General features: G+C 38.6%; 1 protein-coding gene across 1 annotated transcript in view; it reads right to left on the bottom strand.

Moving 5' to 3' along the window:
• wwox (WW domain containing oxidoreductase) overlaps nucleotides 1-17220 on the bottom strand; it is a 238284-nt gene that overhangs the window by 193777 nt on the left and 27287 nt on the right. The window contains exon 5 of the mRNA XM_028449599.1: nucleotides 17077-17183. Coding sequence (XP_028305400.1) covers nucleotides 17077-17183 — 107 coding nt within the window. The remainder of the gene's footprint in view (nucleotides 1-17076; nucleotides 17184-17220) is intronic.

The raw sequence follows: 17220 nt of genomic DNA, 5'->3' as shown, positions 1-17220 counted from the left end.
TTGTTTTTGGTTTTTTTGAGATTTTTTTCTTTTTAGTTAATCCATTTTAACAAGTGATTAAACAGAAAGGGGGTGAGAAAGGAAGTGTTAAATGAACATACATAATTTAAGACCTGACAAAATATAATTTAGGTCCAAGTTTACAAAATATGGACATATAGTCAAGATTCAATTCAATTCAACTTTATCTATATTACACTAATTACAACAAAACTAATCTCAAATATGATTTGAAATCATCAAATTTAGTTTGTTTATGTTTCTTAGCTTTTTCTGAAAAGTGCTTTAAATGGGTCCTACTGGGTCCTGGCTGTCTTTATTCATGTTGGGTCTGATAATAAGCAAACTTATTCAATTTCTCTTTCCCCATTTTGATTCTCCTATCCTCCCACGACTGTGATGTCGGTTGTGTAAATGATCGGCTGCATTCAACTTTGCACAGCCGCAGACTGTCTTTGGCGCAGATAAGCTGCGGCCAGAGACACTCCATTGACTCATATGGAAGATGAGTTACTGCGCATGTACAACTTTTAACAAGAGTGAACGATAAAGATTAGTGCGCCCCAAAGCAGAAACACGTCAGCGAAACACCTTAACTCATCATCATTATCTATAATATATTTATCCTGATGATCTAAATACAGATGTAACTTTGTTTTGTGGTATTTTTTACTCATTATAATTATCTATTTTTTTATGTCTTACTCAAACTAACATGGTGAGTGTTAGGGCGGCGCCCTAGCGCCCTCTATTGGCAAGCAGCCACATCTGACAGGCACAGTTATTAACAAATAGCTGCACAATGTGTTCTACTTTAGTATTTTTCTCCTCTAAGGGACAGCATGTGTGAGTGAGTTCTGTAGTGTGGCTTATTTAGGGGAACGTTTGGGTTAGAACGCACTCAATGTATACCAGTATAAATATAGATATATATGTATATATACATATACTGTATATATATATATATATATATATATATATTATAAGCATTATGGTCTTCTTCTTTATTGTCAAAGTAGAAATCTTGATATATCTTAAATCTTGATATATTGCCCAGGCCTAGGCCAAAGTCTACACAGGTATAGCTTTGAGAACTTTGGTCCAGAAGCTGTTGCAAGACGTGCACAACCAACTGGTGCAAATTATTGTTTTAAGTGTGAAATGAATTTTTTAGAAAGTAAGCTTATAAAAAAAAGTGATTGAGTGAATATATTTAACAATGGCGAATGGCATGAAGGGCATTTCCTTTCACATGCCCACGCTGTTCCGCTTGTTCTCTAAGACTGAAAAGAGTTGATCTGAGTGGTCTTTACATCACAGTGACTGGGGGGGGAGCTCGAGGTTAAAAGTCAGTGAACTGTGGGTTACAGGTTTAAAGCGAGTTTTTGGAGTTAATATATTTACCGCACACATACACAGCACATGTTTTAATATTGCCCTGCGGCCCCCAAACAGGGCCAGACCCTAATAAACACTTTACTTTTAGAAAGAAGCAGCGAGGTAGCTCAGACACCTCTGGGCCTCCCTCTCCACACACACACACACACACACACACACTTACACACACTTACACACACACGCGCCTGGTCACAGGTCAGGAGAGCCTACAGCTCTCTGTGGTACTGAAGAACATAACCGCTTGAACTTGTAATATGCTCCTCTCTCCCCCGGTGCTACTTGTTGGGGTTTTAGTGCAGAGGAAATTACACTCTGCTCACTCTCTGTGATGATCTCAGGTGCCGACTGTTGACTACACACACCCACAAACACGCCGAAGGAGCTCAGACCAGCGCTGATCTCTAATGTAGCTGGGGTTTGTATGTAATGTTTGGAAGCTGTGGATCACAGGTAGAAATTACAGGTATGAGCATGATCGCACGGCTTTAAAAACACCGCAGTGTTTTCAAAGTTTGAGCAGTCGGAGTAGGAATAACAGATTTACAGGCCGTAAGTTGCCGGATTGGGTGAAATGAGCTGCCTGTTCTGTTCAAACAGCAGGTGTAGTTTGAAATAAAGAAACATTTGCCCTTTATTTACACTTTAAAAGCACAAGATTCATCCCTGGTGCTGAAGCTCGATGAGACCGGGATACATTACACAGCTGTTGTTCTGCAAACCAAATCATTTGTGTCTTGGCTTAATCATCGTTTTTAATGGTTTTGGCCATTTATTCATCAAAATGCTCAACAAAAATGAACATAACATCTTTCCTGCTCTGCAAGTCAAATGTGAGCTGAGAGATAATCATTGATATGGGGCAAGAGAGAATGAAACTAATAAAAAGGCAGTGTATCAAAGTATTGCAGTTAAGCATTAGTCACGTGAGAGCAACTAACGCCACAACTCGGGTGTTCTCTAAATGAATCCCCCTCGTCCCGCGCTTGATTTATGGACCTGTAAAAACACACGTTGTTTTTAATCTACCTCTGCCTGAATCTGCCCCTCTAATGAAATGTGGATGCGAGTGCGTGCGTGTTTGCGAGTGTGTTGAAGGGTGTTTCCGTGTAAGTGCGTTTGATAATGATGTATGGGGCTGAGGTTTGATTCTACGGGTATGAATTTTCCCTCCGATAAATATGCATTCACTTACACAGACTGATTAAGCTTTAAACCAGTGTTAACTGGTCAAACCGCCGACAAACACACTCAGATGGCGACGTGTACACACATCCACTCACACAAACACTTAACGTGGTGCTGCATTGTTCAGATATGCCTGAAGGAGTGCACAGTATACAATTAACATAAGACAAAATTCTGATGCCATATTAGCAAAAAAAACTAAACAATTATACTATTATATACACATTGTTCGCAAAGTTTGCACAAGGCTATAGCACTTAAAGCTAGAGGTGGAACGATACAGTCCACAATACAATAGACGAGGGGTTTTCAACCTTGGGGTCACGAGACACTGTGAAGGAATCACCTTTATCTTGCCATATTTATGCTCCTTTGAATGCCTTTTTGCCACATTACGACACTCCCATTTCTGCCACTTTGCCATCAAATTTCAGTGCTTTTTCAGCAACAGATGCTAATTTTGGGGTTTGATGGGAAGATCCAAATCTGTCCAAAATTGAATGTCTGGTGGAGTGAGGTGATATCACTGGGAATACTGGGAACAGACGACAACAAAAATGGAGTCAATCCAATCACTGTCCCTCTTGTCTGGTGAAGAAACTCAAGAAATCACAGCAAGAAGAAACTAACAACACTTCTATGCATCCGTCTACTGGACTCTTATGAAAATGTCAATAAAACAGTGTTTACAGTGGAGATCATAACCAACTTTTGAGCAGCAAATTTAACCTTCTGAATATTTTAGTAGTTGAATGATCTTCAATGTATTGATCTGAGGCCTTTGCAATGCCTCTTTAGTTGTTAAAAAAAGCATCGTCTCCAGCAGCTTTCATAGAGGAGGACTGGTTGACTACAAGTTCCACTCCCTTTATATTTTTATTTTTTTTATTTTTGATAAAATATGTTTTATAAACGTATGAAATAAAATTAATTCCAATGTAGACAGCTTACTTCCTAAATGTCTTAGATTTTTGTACGTAAATAAAAAATGCATCATAAAGTTTGACAAATTTTTACTTTTATAAATTTGTCTTAAAGAGTATTTATTACTCCCACATTAACTACCAGCAACCAAAAAATGAGAATGTCACTGTTAATACTAATGTAGATTGATTATTAAACTAAACAAAGAGAAATTGACCTGTTTATCTTTAAAACAAACATTTTTAGTTTGACATGTAATGGCTCAACTTTGGAGGAAAAAGTATTACCCAAAATGTCCACATTGTTACTGGATAAAAAAAAGGAGCCATTTCCAGGTTTTCTGCAGCTTTTTAAAGAGATTTTCATCTTAATAAGAACTCAAACACACACCCAGCTCCGTCTCATCACCATGACAGCGGCCTCTTTGTTCTCTCTGACTTAAAAAACTGGCGACTGGCCTGACAATGAAATATTTGAATTGCTGTGACACACGTCTTCTCATTTGTGGACAATCCCCCGTGTTATTCCCCACAAACGCAAACTGACACCACACATTCATTTGTCCTCTTCTTCTCCTATCTGGCTCACATGTGAAACTCAATCAGACATGGACATGTTGGTTAAGCGTGCAACTGTAGTCTCTGTGGGTTATTAAAGAGGGAGGAGGGACAGCATCAGACAGTGACATCAAACACAGAATTACATCTGATTAGCCCATTGCTTCTCCGTCCTATAAATTCCATCATGGTATCCGAGAGATTCTGTTAATTTCAAATAGTGCTAAAGATGCTAAAAGAGCTCGGGGTAATGGTGGATAAATGTTATAGCCAGTTGCCAGATGGTTTCAGCGCTCAGTGTTACTATTTGGCAGGCATTGAATAAGCCTCAGTCCATTTGGCTGCAGCTTAATACAACTGGCTCCTCTCTTGATTTCAAACATTATAGTGTATGCTGGACTCTCCTTTCTGTGGTCAGCACTTCTGACTTCAGTTAAACATTTTCTTCTGGCAAAAAGGGGAAAGAGAGAGACAGAGAAAAAAGTGAAAGTGATCAAAGCCACCTCTCACCTCTTCATCATAAGAAAGGAAGGCCTGCTCCCAGGGCTATGGACCCTTCAGAAGGTGAAGAAGAAGTGAACGTAAGAGGGATGAGAATGTGTCGGGCTCCAACAACAAAGAGGTGCTGCTTTACACATCCTTCTTCAACCTGTCCCCCTTCAGTGGCAGTGACATCATTTAAATCATTTAAATCCTCCCTTACATGACCTATGGCGAGTGACCCGTCATTCTAACTCACACACCTTTTTTGTGAGAATTCCACCAAACTGCTTATTTAGCAGAAAATATCAACCGGCTAACTACGTGATTTATTCAAAATTATTCCTCCGCGCCGCTCCTTCACACGGAGCGTTTGCCCATAGTTCACCGCGGTCCAGATAATTAGGAGCAGGCCACGCCCCCTTTACAGGAGACGGAGCACCTGGCTGCAGCAAACAGACGCGGGGATGGAACAGCTTTCCACGACAGGCTGGAATAACGAAGCAAAAGCAGTGAGGGAGAGTGAGGAATGCAAGGCAGGCACTTTAGGATTCATTTAGGTTCCCTATCTCCCTGGTCACTTTATTAGCAGTCTGGGAAGAGTGATGCATGTCCCACAGCTATGCAAAAATGCATAATCAAGCATTTAAATACACACCATGTGGGTGGGTTCGACCTGCATGTGGGTGTGCGTCAGTGTGCACATGCTAAACTTGTGGACTGTGTTAGATGGAAGCACACAAAATGCTTACTACAGTGAAACTTCAAGGTTTTTAGTTTTTGTTTTACATCCTGTCCAAACAGACGGTGGCAGACAAAGCTTCCTTTAGTAGTTCTGAGTTTTGTCATCTGTATGATACAAAACAATGATCAACCGAATATCAGAATGGATCCTATTGACGGTTTGTTGTTGAATCCGGACTGAATAGATTTGTGGATAGTGGGTTTTCCTTATTTAAATTTACCAATTACAACTTCTGTCTTACATAATCCATTTATTACCCTCTCATTTTGTCAAATCAATGCATGGAATGGTTAGAGATAATTGAAAACATTGTATTAGGGTCATTCCATGTCATTTCAACAAATGTTAACTAAAAAAAATTAACAAACGACAAATAATTATAATACACAGAGGCAAGGTACAATGACCTCATGTAAAGGAATTTTAATATCAGTGAGTGGTGAAATAACCCAAAATAAAAATGAAGAAGTCACATGAAAAAAAAAATATAACCCAAGCAAGAGTAACCTTTATACTATAAATTAAAACAGATATCAGATGTTTTTCTTACATTACCACATGCAGTTAAGGGCCAATGAAAATAGTAAAAAAAAAAACATTTTTTCGGATTTCAAGAGCTTGTCACCCAAGAACCAGCCATTATATGTGGCTAATCTTTTTTCCAATTTTGAGGGGTTGGCATGTCCACCAGATAGGATGTATAGCACATATTGTTTTGTATATTCTGAAAGAGTAGGTGGAGCCGTATTACTATACCAAAATTCAGTTTTCTATATGGTAAAGTTACTGAGATATTGGAAGCTGAAAATGGAAGAAAAATAAATACGAGCAAATATCGTTACATACTCCCCTCACTAAATTGGCCAGTATTTATCCAATCAAACTAAACAGTTTGTAAACGTTTCTGATTTTTTTTACAGAAGTACATGGGCCATTTGTAAAATAACTTTAGTTTTTGTGTTTGAATACAAAAAATATATATATATATGTATAAAAAAATACATATATATATATATATATCTGTGGTGGTCTGTCTTGGATAAAACAGGTTAAAAAGAAATTATCTGAATTAAATTATTTTTCTTTTGGAGGCAGATAGAAATTGAAAAATAAAAATTACAATTATACCGTATCACAGCAAAATACAAAAAAGATGAGGAAGAAAAGAAGTAAAAAATGAAGCTGGAAAATTTACTGGGACAGAGATAGTAGACACATAACTGCTCGGGTGTAATTTCCTTAATCACTTTAGGAAAAGGCCGAACAATAAAAAGGTGGGAGTCAGTTTGAAAGATGACCAAACAAAAACAGCCGTGTTGCTTGTGAAAAGAGTGGGACAGCAAATAAAAGACGAGCATCCTGAGGCCCTGGAGGGGCCGCGACCAACCAGGTCAGCATTTCACAAATGTCACTTCCTGTTGGCCTCAACAGGAACAGCGTGGTTGTAGCGTGGCATGGCATGGTGGCCAGCGGGGGCACGGGGCCTGTCAGGCTGACACAAGAGGTTACGCACAGTGCAAATAGAAATGCAGGCGCACGCTCACATGTGTGCAAACCTTTTCATGTCCAAAGTAGAGTAATTCAGGTTAAAGGCTCCGCAAGGACAGGAACTGGAGAGTGTATGCTTATATCAAAATATTAAACTTATCTCAACGTTTCCCCTTCCTGCCATTTTTTTTGTGGGCTATAAAAAATAAACGTGTGGCTTTCTCTAATCAGCCATTAGCACCAACATATATAATACATTGTCTTACAAAACAATTCCATCAGATAATCCTGTGGTCTGAGGTATGTTCAGAGTGAATTTATCCTGATAATAGGCTCTGAAACAGGGCGGGCCCAACAATCGTAAATATTAACTTTGATCAATATTTACGACAAAAACTCTGTGTGAGGAAAGCCGACGAATCCTGACTCATGACTCCGTGATTTGTGACGTGAAATTAAACATGTAATGCAGCATTCAAGGCAACTCGGAACTTGCCATTTCCCAGTTGAAAATTCCGATCTTGAATTATCGCAATAATATCCAATTTTTTTTTTTGCTGACTTCACCTAGTAGGATCTCCGACTTCAGGTGCCGTTCCAAGTCACTTTTTCAAGTGGGAGGTTGGAAAATCCAGAGTTCCAAGTTCCTTTGAATGCCGTGTACTCGTTTGATCACGCAAGATTTCAGTGTGTGTGATAGAGGTTAGATAGGGCCCAAAAAATCCATCCCAAACCGACCCGGGACCGCGGGCATAAAGGCCGAGCCCGATCCATTAACTTAAATTGTAGGCCCCAGCCCGAAACAAACCCGACGTAAATTATTATTTTATTGAACGTAGTGCTGCTGGAAGATTAGTAGCGTGGTGCCTCGCACGGCGAGGGAGGAGAGAGCCGTTATGACAGTTTTACAGGCTTTAATGAGGTCGTAGTAACACGCCAAAAACAAACAATCAAACACACATATAAACGTCTTACACCTTCATACACTAACACTACTGTGGGAACAGAATTGTTCACTCATTTCCCCGCTTACGCCCGCCCTTTCCCCAGCCAATCAACACATGTAAGCAAATACACACATTGGCAGAGAAAGCTGCACGTAACCATGATGCCTTCTCGGCCATGGGAAATCTCAGCATCAGTTACCCACTGAAGACACACAAGTGGAACATAACCAGAACATAGAACCCAGTCCGTTACAGTATGCAGACCAGACCAGGCGACCCGTGCGTGGAGCGCAGACCTGACTGAAGCATGATATTTGTTCCCTGCGCTCCAGCAGCAAGTGAGGAATGAGCAAAATCAGCAAATAATATTCAGTGAATGTGAACGCTGAACAACAAAACCAAACGCCGTCAATATCCTGTCCCACTACTAGCAGAAATCATTTTAGAAATGATACCACAACAATATAGAAGTTTTTTAGTTTATTAAAAATCAATATTAATAGAGATTTAAAAAAAATAAATAAAAAATTACAATTATAAACATTTTTAAAAAGTGAAAGATGAATGGTAAATGGTAAATGGACTTGATTTATATAGCGCTTTATCCCCACACTGAAGCAGTCTCAAAGCGCTTTACACATCAGCTCATTCACCTAATCACTCTCACATTCACACACCAGTGGGACAGGACTGCCATGCAAGGCGCTAGTCGACCACTGGGAGCAACTTAGGGTTCAGTGTCTTGCCCAAGGACACTTCGACACATAGTCAGGTACTGGGATCGAACCCCCAACCTCTCGATCAGAAGACGACCCACTACCACCTGAGCCACGGTCGCCCCCAGACCGGCCCGGACCGACAGCTAAGCGGCCCGAACTCGGGTCGGGCTCGGGCCAAGTATCTAAACTCTAGAGTGCATGCGTGTGTGCGTGATGAGAAGAAAACAGGATAATTATGAATGTAGGGCCTCCGATTTTCCATGTATCTCAGAAAATGAATGAAAAAAAAAAAAACAGAATTTACGTTTTGAAATGAAAAAATCAATCTGACTCGTTACTTTTTTAAAATCAGGCCCTAAAAAGACACAGAAGTGCCTTACATGCATGATTTCAGACTATATCATGCATTCACACATTATTTTACCATGTGTTGATATTATAAGATCTCGAACACACACAGACAGTACGATCAAAACTGGTCAAAGCCTGATTGTTTTATCTTCATGTTTACATGTTTCAGCTCAAGAGTAGGAAACTTTCTGTAGTTCCATATTAGGGTTAAAGTTAGGCCTTCGCTCTGTTTTCACTGTAGAAATCCAGTCAACCTGAAATAGACGATGGCCTATTTATTCTGACATCATAGAGTCAACATGCTTTATATGTAATTAAAAAAAACACACGTACACACACTGTTGTTGTTTAAACATTTAAGTCAATCTTTCTCCTCATTTTCACATATTTAACTGAGAATCTGTGTAACATTATGAATGGCTGTTTATCAGCTTTCTTTTTTTCTGTCTGCCTGTCTTGCTCTGCCTCTCCGGCCTGTGTTAATGTTGCTGTTTGACATTGCTAGCAGCAGCCCCCTTTTTCCTCAGCAGCCCTCAGTGGACATTGAGCTTTAGCCTAATTGGTTCCAGAGCAGACCCTGACAGAACTCTACTCAATGGCAAAAAGCCATTTTACGACTAACCCTCCACCGTTACACCCCTCCCACCCTTACCCACCCCCACAAAAGCCAACAACAAGCACGGCAATCAGCGGCTAACTCGTTAATTAACACCCCTACAAAGCATCTCATTACCATGTGTTGTAGAAAGGAGCAGTGGGAAAAATGAGCATTTATGTTTTAAAAAGGAAAAATAAGACCAAGGCACAACAGAGTGTGTGTGTGTGTATGTGTGTGTGTGTGTGTGTGTGTGTGTGTGTGTGTGTGTGTGTGTGTGTGTGTGTGTGTGTGTGTGTGTGTGTGTGTGTGTGTGTGTGTGTGCGTGCATGTATTCTACTCAGGGGCCGAGGCCTTGGCTGGCCCACCACACAGCGTGCTACACAGGGGAGTCTATTACAGCTCTCTGAAGGAGACAGTGGATTCAAAGATAAGCATAATTTTAAAGGCAATCAGGAAAAAGAATCTCTGGAGCGCAGACAACATTTTGGTTACTAACCAGCAACTTAACCTGTTTCTACTGTGAGTAGAATAGTGCAGTTTCTCAAATGGGGGTGCGCAATGGGAGAGAGAGAGGAAAAAGAACAAATGAAAGCATTAAAAATATGGGGTTTTATAATGTTTATTTTAGTTAAAAATAATAATCATACTAAATATTACCAGCAACTCACAAAACGACAAGAAAAACACACACAATGAAATATATATATATATATATATATATATATATATATATATACTGAATAATAAAAACAACAGACAAACAACAACAAAATACACAAAATGACCCCAAAAACACACAAAATGACATAAAAAAAACACACAAAATGATGTTGATAGAAATTGTTTTGATTAGAACATGAACTGAAAAAGGTTGACAAAGGTCAGTCTTTGTCCCACACCAGGCGGGAGATGACAGGAAATGATGAAAACGATCGAAATAAATCTATTCAGATGGCACTAAATACTGTTTCTTTCCACTTATTTACAAAATGAGATTCTTTAAAATATGTGTTATCACTCATCCATTCCATCATTATGCTCTATAGTTATTTTTTCCACAGAATTCTGAGCAAAATGTTGTAGTTGGACAAAGGGGGTACATGAATTTAAACATTATAAAAAGGGGGTACTTGGGTCAAAAAAGTTTGAGAACCACTGGAATCATTTTTGAAATGGATGGCAATAGCAAAAAAAATGTGTTTATTTTCTTATGTAAATAAATTAATATTCTTATTTTGTATGTACATTTTTGTTCTTCTTACCGTGCATATCTTTATTTACTGCTGCTTTCTTTCTCATGTCCATGTGCTCTACATATTACTGAACTCCCTTGTGGAATTGTGGCTTCATTACCACCTGTAAAAGCTGGACAATTTGAACCCTTCTGAGGCAACATGCATCAAGTTTCATGCAAAAAAAAACATGAGATAAATTATCACCTCTAAACTTCATTAATGAGTCTGCTGTTGGCTTCGTCATCTTGTCTCAAACACAGGCAAAGAAACAAATGTCGGGCCTTTGATTCTCTGTGATTGTGGAAAACTGAATGAAAAATAGGAATTCTCTTTCTGAAATGAAAAAAATTAATCTGACTTGTTTTTTTTTCTCTCTCTCTTTATTTAAAATCAGGCCCCAAAATGACATAAAAATGCCTCACATGTATATTTTGGGACAATATCACACATTTACTTGCTATTTTTCACCCAAATGAATGTCTAGAAAGTATGACAAATGGACAAATATGTCCAATTTGCTCATAATCCCGTTCAAAATTTCACCCTACGTGAATGATTTGATATTGTAAAGCGCTTTGGGACTACTTCAGTGTAGGCATAAAAGAGCTATATAAATCCAGTCCATTTACTATTTACCATTTACGGTTTGAGTCGTGATCATGTTATCCTGTGACTGAAAATTAATGCAGATCTTCATCTGAGGTGCATTGTGTCTGACTGTATTCAAATCTATAAAAAAAAGCAACGATACAAAGACAGGGTTAGCGGTTAGCATATTAACTGAAGTGGTGATTGTTTTACCTGGTGACATGTCACAGCAAAGCATCTACAGTAGAACCACACGGCTGTGCATATGAATGTGATTCGGCAGTAGGCAGTTACTAAAATTATATTTTGGGACTTTATCACACATTTCAATGGGATTTTTTTCAGTTCAACCGGATGTCTGAGGGACTAGCAGTGTGGCTAACATTGCGCTAATTACTCATGATTTCAGCTGAACAATTTTTAAAATCTGAAATATTTATGTAAAATGAATAACAGTAGTTGACTCTATGAGCCCCATTTATCATGTTTGGTTTGAATTTGTGAACTTGAATAGCCAGTAAAATCATCTAAACAGGGAAATACATTGACACAAAAATTAAACGGAAAAGAACTCGTACATGATGCGGAAATGGGTAAACCCTGAAACAAAATTTAGGAAATCTACAAAACTTGTGCCACTTAAGTCAGACTGCTGTTGAAGTCACAATATGAAGTCATAAACAGCACAAATGTAAACTCAAACTGTTTTTTTTGACCTAAAAAATAAGAATTCAATGCTCAAATCCAGTGCAACAAAGATTTGTTGTTGCTGTTGTGATTACAGTTGACAGTTAAGTGGTTTTCCTTCCAGGTATCCTGTATTGTTCTGTTTCTACAGCAGCCATTCCAGGCAGAACACAATGAGATTGGCTGGGAAGGATGAGCCCCCTGACCTGGCTCTTCCTGGCTTGTTCTGACCTGCCTATTATCCATCAATGACCCCTCTATTACACCTACTGCTGAACCTGCCCACCCCGCACTCTGAGCGGGCCATCACTCTCAGCTCGGAGCGCCAGCACCAGCCCACACAGACGGACACGGGGACGGCAGGCCGAGAAATAGAGAGTTGAGAGTAATAGTACGCAGGTAGTTTGGGGTCAGAGGTCTCGTACAATCGGGACAGCGTTTCCACTCCTGGCAACCGGAGCGGAACTTTGAGGCAGACCTGGAAGCAGATATGATGACCTTTTGTACAGAAGACCCCAAAATATACCCGCTTATCAAAATGACCTTAACATAGGAGCATGGGAAGGTAAGCAGAGTCCATCCATCATCTTAAAGATTAATCCTCCTTTCTATTCTTCCACTGAATCTATTAATAATGTCGCCATAGAAGAGAATTTGCAGCAAAGATTTATTCTGATATTATGACTTATATTCATTAGCCTATAACAGGGGAATTCCTTGAAAGGGAAATGTGGGGGGAGCTTAGGGACTAATTCACTTCTGCACTTCTATTCAAACTATCCCAAACTCTATTAACTCTACAACTGCTGACACTTTGCACATGCTGCATGATATAGCTGGGTGATAGAGATCATATCTCGATATTTGTTCTCAAAATGGCCATATACGATATGAATCTTAATAAGTCTAATCAGAAAGACGATTCAGAGTTGAATATGTGCCACTTCTGGATTTTTCTCCTGAAAGGGACAGCACGTGTGAGTGAGTTCTGTAGTGTGATTTGTTTAGGGGAAGGTCTGGGTTAAGATGCACTCAGAAATCCATCTAACTGTGATTTGTATGCTGTTCAAAGAAGCAGCAAAAGCAGCAACTCCCAAAACGATTACTGTAATACAAAATAAAACATGAAATAAAAAAAACATATCATTATAGGCGATATTAGAATTTTCTATACTGCCAAAATAGAAATAATATTGCCTAGGCCTACTGCATGACAATGTGCCACAAATGGGAAAATATTTACTTAATATGAGTAACAATGGTATTGTTGTAGTTCTCTAGACCAGTGATTCTCAACTGGTGGGTCGGGACCCAAACGTGGGTCGCGGACCTGTACTGGGTGGGTCGCAGACAGCTGGTCAAAAATAAATAAATACTTAATATTGCATGTTGAACTTGTCTTTTATTTGGAAAGAAACTTTTCTTTTGACAAGCATGCTGTGAAATGCATGTTGCACAGGAAAATAAATAGATTTGTTTAAAAAAAAAAGATTCTGTGTGTGTTTTCAACAGCTATTTTTGAAAAAATAAATTTGGTTGGTTGAATTCTAAAAAAAGTGGGTCGCGATTTAATGACCGTCGCAAAATGTGGGTCCCATGGTGAGACCAGTTGAGAACCCCTGCTCTAGACCCAATTTTGAAGGTCTTGGTCTTGTCTCGGTGTCGGAGTGGCCGAGCTCAGGATTTTTACTGTCAATACCAGCAATGATCTGCTATTCTTTAACTTCATTAATGTGATCATAAGGAGGAACTGTTCCTGATTAATTAATGTTGTAATTTGAGTTCAAACATTTAGCGCAAGCTCCAAAATCTTTTCCAGTGCCTTATGTGTCAAACTCCTGCAAACACTGGGACACTTTATGCCTCATACAAATAAACATCTGATTGTCAGATATTTAAAAATAATTCTGGACTTATAAGTTGCCTTTCAAACGTAACTAAACCCCCAGATTTTTGATGACCTGCCACTCGGGGGAAACTTCTTGATAATGGGCGGCAGCTCGTCCCCCACAATGCGCAGCTGAGCTGTGCTCAACTACTACAGCGATAAGACGCACACGCACACGCTGAGACATATGGGGATACGCACACGATGTGGCTGGACATACACACAGAACTCGATTAACCCTCGTCAATCAATGCTCAATGAGGGCTGAGAGAGCAGAAAATACAAGTCCTTCCTACCAGCCTTTATAAGAGGGGCGGAGCCAACAATGACGGTTAGTGACGCATGATAGTCCTGATGTCAGAGAGTCTCGTTTTCAGCCAATAGCAAAATGTAATTGTAATAGTGTGCATTCAACCCTCAGAGGACAGTCACTCTGACATTTTACAACTAAATATGTCAAAATGAAAATGTCAAGAGTTAGACTACGATCAATCAACAGCACTATTTAATACCCAAATACATTTGTTTTCAGCAGAAAAAAGTTTTGGGGTTTAGTTACTCTTTAAATACATGTAAGAATTTAATTTATCCATTTCATATTTTGCAAGAATTCAGTTGAACAAATTCAATTTTTACATGTTATGCCTTGAATGGTTTGCAGACATTTCTTTGTCTGTCAAATGTATTTTAAAAAAACCTAAAATTAATGAGAGATGCTCTTTAACTGTTCGTCATTATTTTTAAAATGCCTTTCTTGAGTACAACGCTAAACAATGAGTACTGAGAGGAGCTTCTTTGCCATTACAACTTTGTGGCAGTGATGAAAATTCAAAATCAACTTTAAAGCAAAATCTGGTTTTGGGATCCGAGCTCTTCCCACTCATTGAGACCAAGCAGTGGATTTGATGGTGTGGAGCAGTGCTGACAGCCCCTGGGCATACTTCAATTAGAGACTTCAGTGAGTTTAAACATTGCAGGCTGACTCCCAATCAAAGACATTTGTCTGCCTCTCTCTCTCCCACACTCTCCACCTTTTTTTTCTCCTATCTACACTGAGCACTCACTCTCCTCCTTCAAGTCTTGCTCCCTGTAATCAACCCAGTGCTAATGGCTTATTCTTTCTGCTCCAGCGCCCACATTTCACTTGTTTATTTTCCCACACTCGTAAATCTGGAGACATGTCACCACAGCGGTGATATTAGAGCAATAATCTCAGGTAATTATCAGATGCCCTCTCGCTTTTTATCCCTCCCCCTCGCTCTCACAGGAAGGCAGTAAAATAAATGAAGGAAAACACTTCAACGCTTCCGTCTATGAGACTCCACGTCCCACAATGCAATGCATGAAATTTTTTCCGACAATGTCATTAAACCGAGTGTTTAATATGGAGGTTGAAAACAAACATTTCAACCTTTTACATCCATTTTTCACGCAATTTATCGTCAATTTACCCTTTAAAATAATTATTGCACTTGCTTTGGTTCTTTTTGTATAGAATCAAATAATATTTTTTACACTTAAAACTCTCAACCGCCAATGTTTCAGAAGAACATGGAAAAAGAGCGCTGTTTCCATGAACCTTGGAAATGTGTATAATCTAAATATACATAAATAAAAACCAGTAATGGAAACACATTATTTTGTAAAAAAAACCCTCAAATATCGCTAAAAAGAAGGGGTGTAACGATTCGTTTTTGCAATGATTTGATGTGAATCACAATTCATTGTTGTTGATTAGATTTGATGATATTGATTAATTTAGAACGATTTGATCATGACGATTCAGCGACTTTTTTAGCCAAAATAATAATTCAACCAGTGTTGATTAAATAAAAACCTGAATACTGGAGAGTGCAGGTGAGTTTTTATAGATCCTTGTTGTTTCTTGTGAGGGAATCGTCTATAAACACTGGACCCCAAAAGTGGATTGATCAATTTCTCCTTCGCCGGTTTCTGCGTTTTGTTTGTCGTTTGCTGGCACACGCCGTAAAATGTCACATGACGGCTGACAGAGTCAGACATAACGTCTTTAATATTAAAACAGCTTTTAAAACAAATCCATATAAAGTCTGCAGTAGGGGTGAGTATTGGCAATGCAATAAGATATGTATCGCAATAAGTGGGCCACGATACAATATTATCGTGATATATTGCAATATTTTACCCAGTTCATATCAAAATTAAATGTAGAGATGAAAAATCAAGTTGTTGTATATGTTCATCAGAATATATTGATCATTCAGAGGACAAATTGACAAACTATTTGCTTCAAAACATCCTATTTATTATAAATTATTAGGGTTTTTGCACATTTTCACTGAAAAAAAGAAAATGTAGTGTTACACACTGTCATCATAAAATAAAGTGCAACAAGTTTCTTTTCACTGAAACTACTGTGTAGAAGTCTCAAAGTAACCATGACAACATAATGATGGCTTTGTAACAACTGAAAGTGAGAACATTAATGATAAATCACCCTGAGTTACTGATAATGCACAAAAATAAGAAACAAATAATGTATCCTATTGTATCAGTTTAAACACTGATCTGAACAGATTATACAAAAATAAAATGTCTGTGCATACATAAATATTGCAGGTATTACACACGGTCATCATAAAATCAAGTGCATCAAGTAACCATTGCAACACATTGAAAGCATTGTAACCACCACTGAAATATTGCACAAATACACAAAAATATTGATTAAATATCGACAAAAAAAAAAATGTAATAAAAAAATCAATTTAAAATCAGCACCCAAAAAATCGCGATTAATCGTGAAATCGATTTTTTACGATTTTAGATCGATTAATGTCATCAGGAAGGACAACTTGCTGAGCACAGATCGATGTAGCTGGATCGTAGGAATATAAATGGATTCATCAATCTAATGGATAAATCGTTTCACTCTTATTAAAACTATTTTAGGCTTTCATGAGGAGGTTTTCAAGATGATTCAATATTGAAATGTATCATTAAAGCTTAATGGAAACACTTTCCTCAATTAAACATTACAAGACATACCTGGTCACATGACCATTTCTCTCAAAGTAAACATGGCGCGGTACAAGTGGACAGAAGAGGTAACTAGGACATTTCATAGCATTATACTTAAAAAACATATTACTGCCACATTAGAGAGCAAACAACAAAGAAATGCAGAGTTTTATAATGAGGTTTGAAGTATCCAAAACAATCTTGTAGGGAAACACATTCAAAGCGCATTTATACTTTGTCAAGGTTTTATTTTGAGTAAAATCGTTACGGAAACACAGCTACTTACCCACTCCTGCTGGATGAGGCTCACAGCTTTACTGGCCCGGGAGAGGTTCCGGCACGCCAGAATGACGTGGGCACCGTGAAGAGCAAAAGACCTGGCCGTTTCAAAGCCTGAAACAGGAACAAGAAGACAGACAGGGAGACAAAG

This window comes from Gouania willdenowi, chromosome 6, assembly GCF_900634775.1.
Source record: "Gouania willdenowi chromosome 6, fGouWil2.1, whole genome shotgun sequence".
Classification (NCBI taxonomy): domain Eukaryota; kingdom Metazoa; phylum Chordata; class Actinopteri; order Blenniiformes; family Gobiesocidae; genus Gouania; species Gouania willdenowi.
Note: the sequence above shows the minus strand (reverse complement) of the source record. Positions and strands in the feature narration are given on the sequence as shown.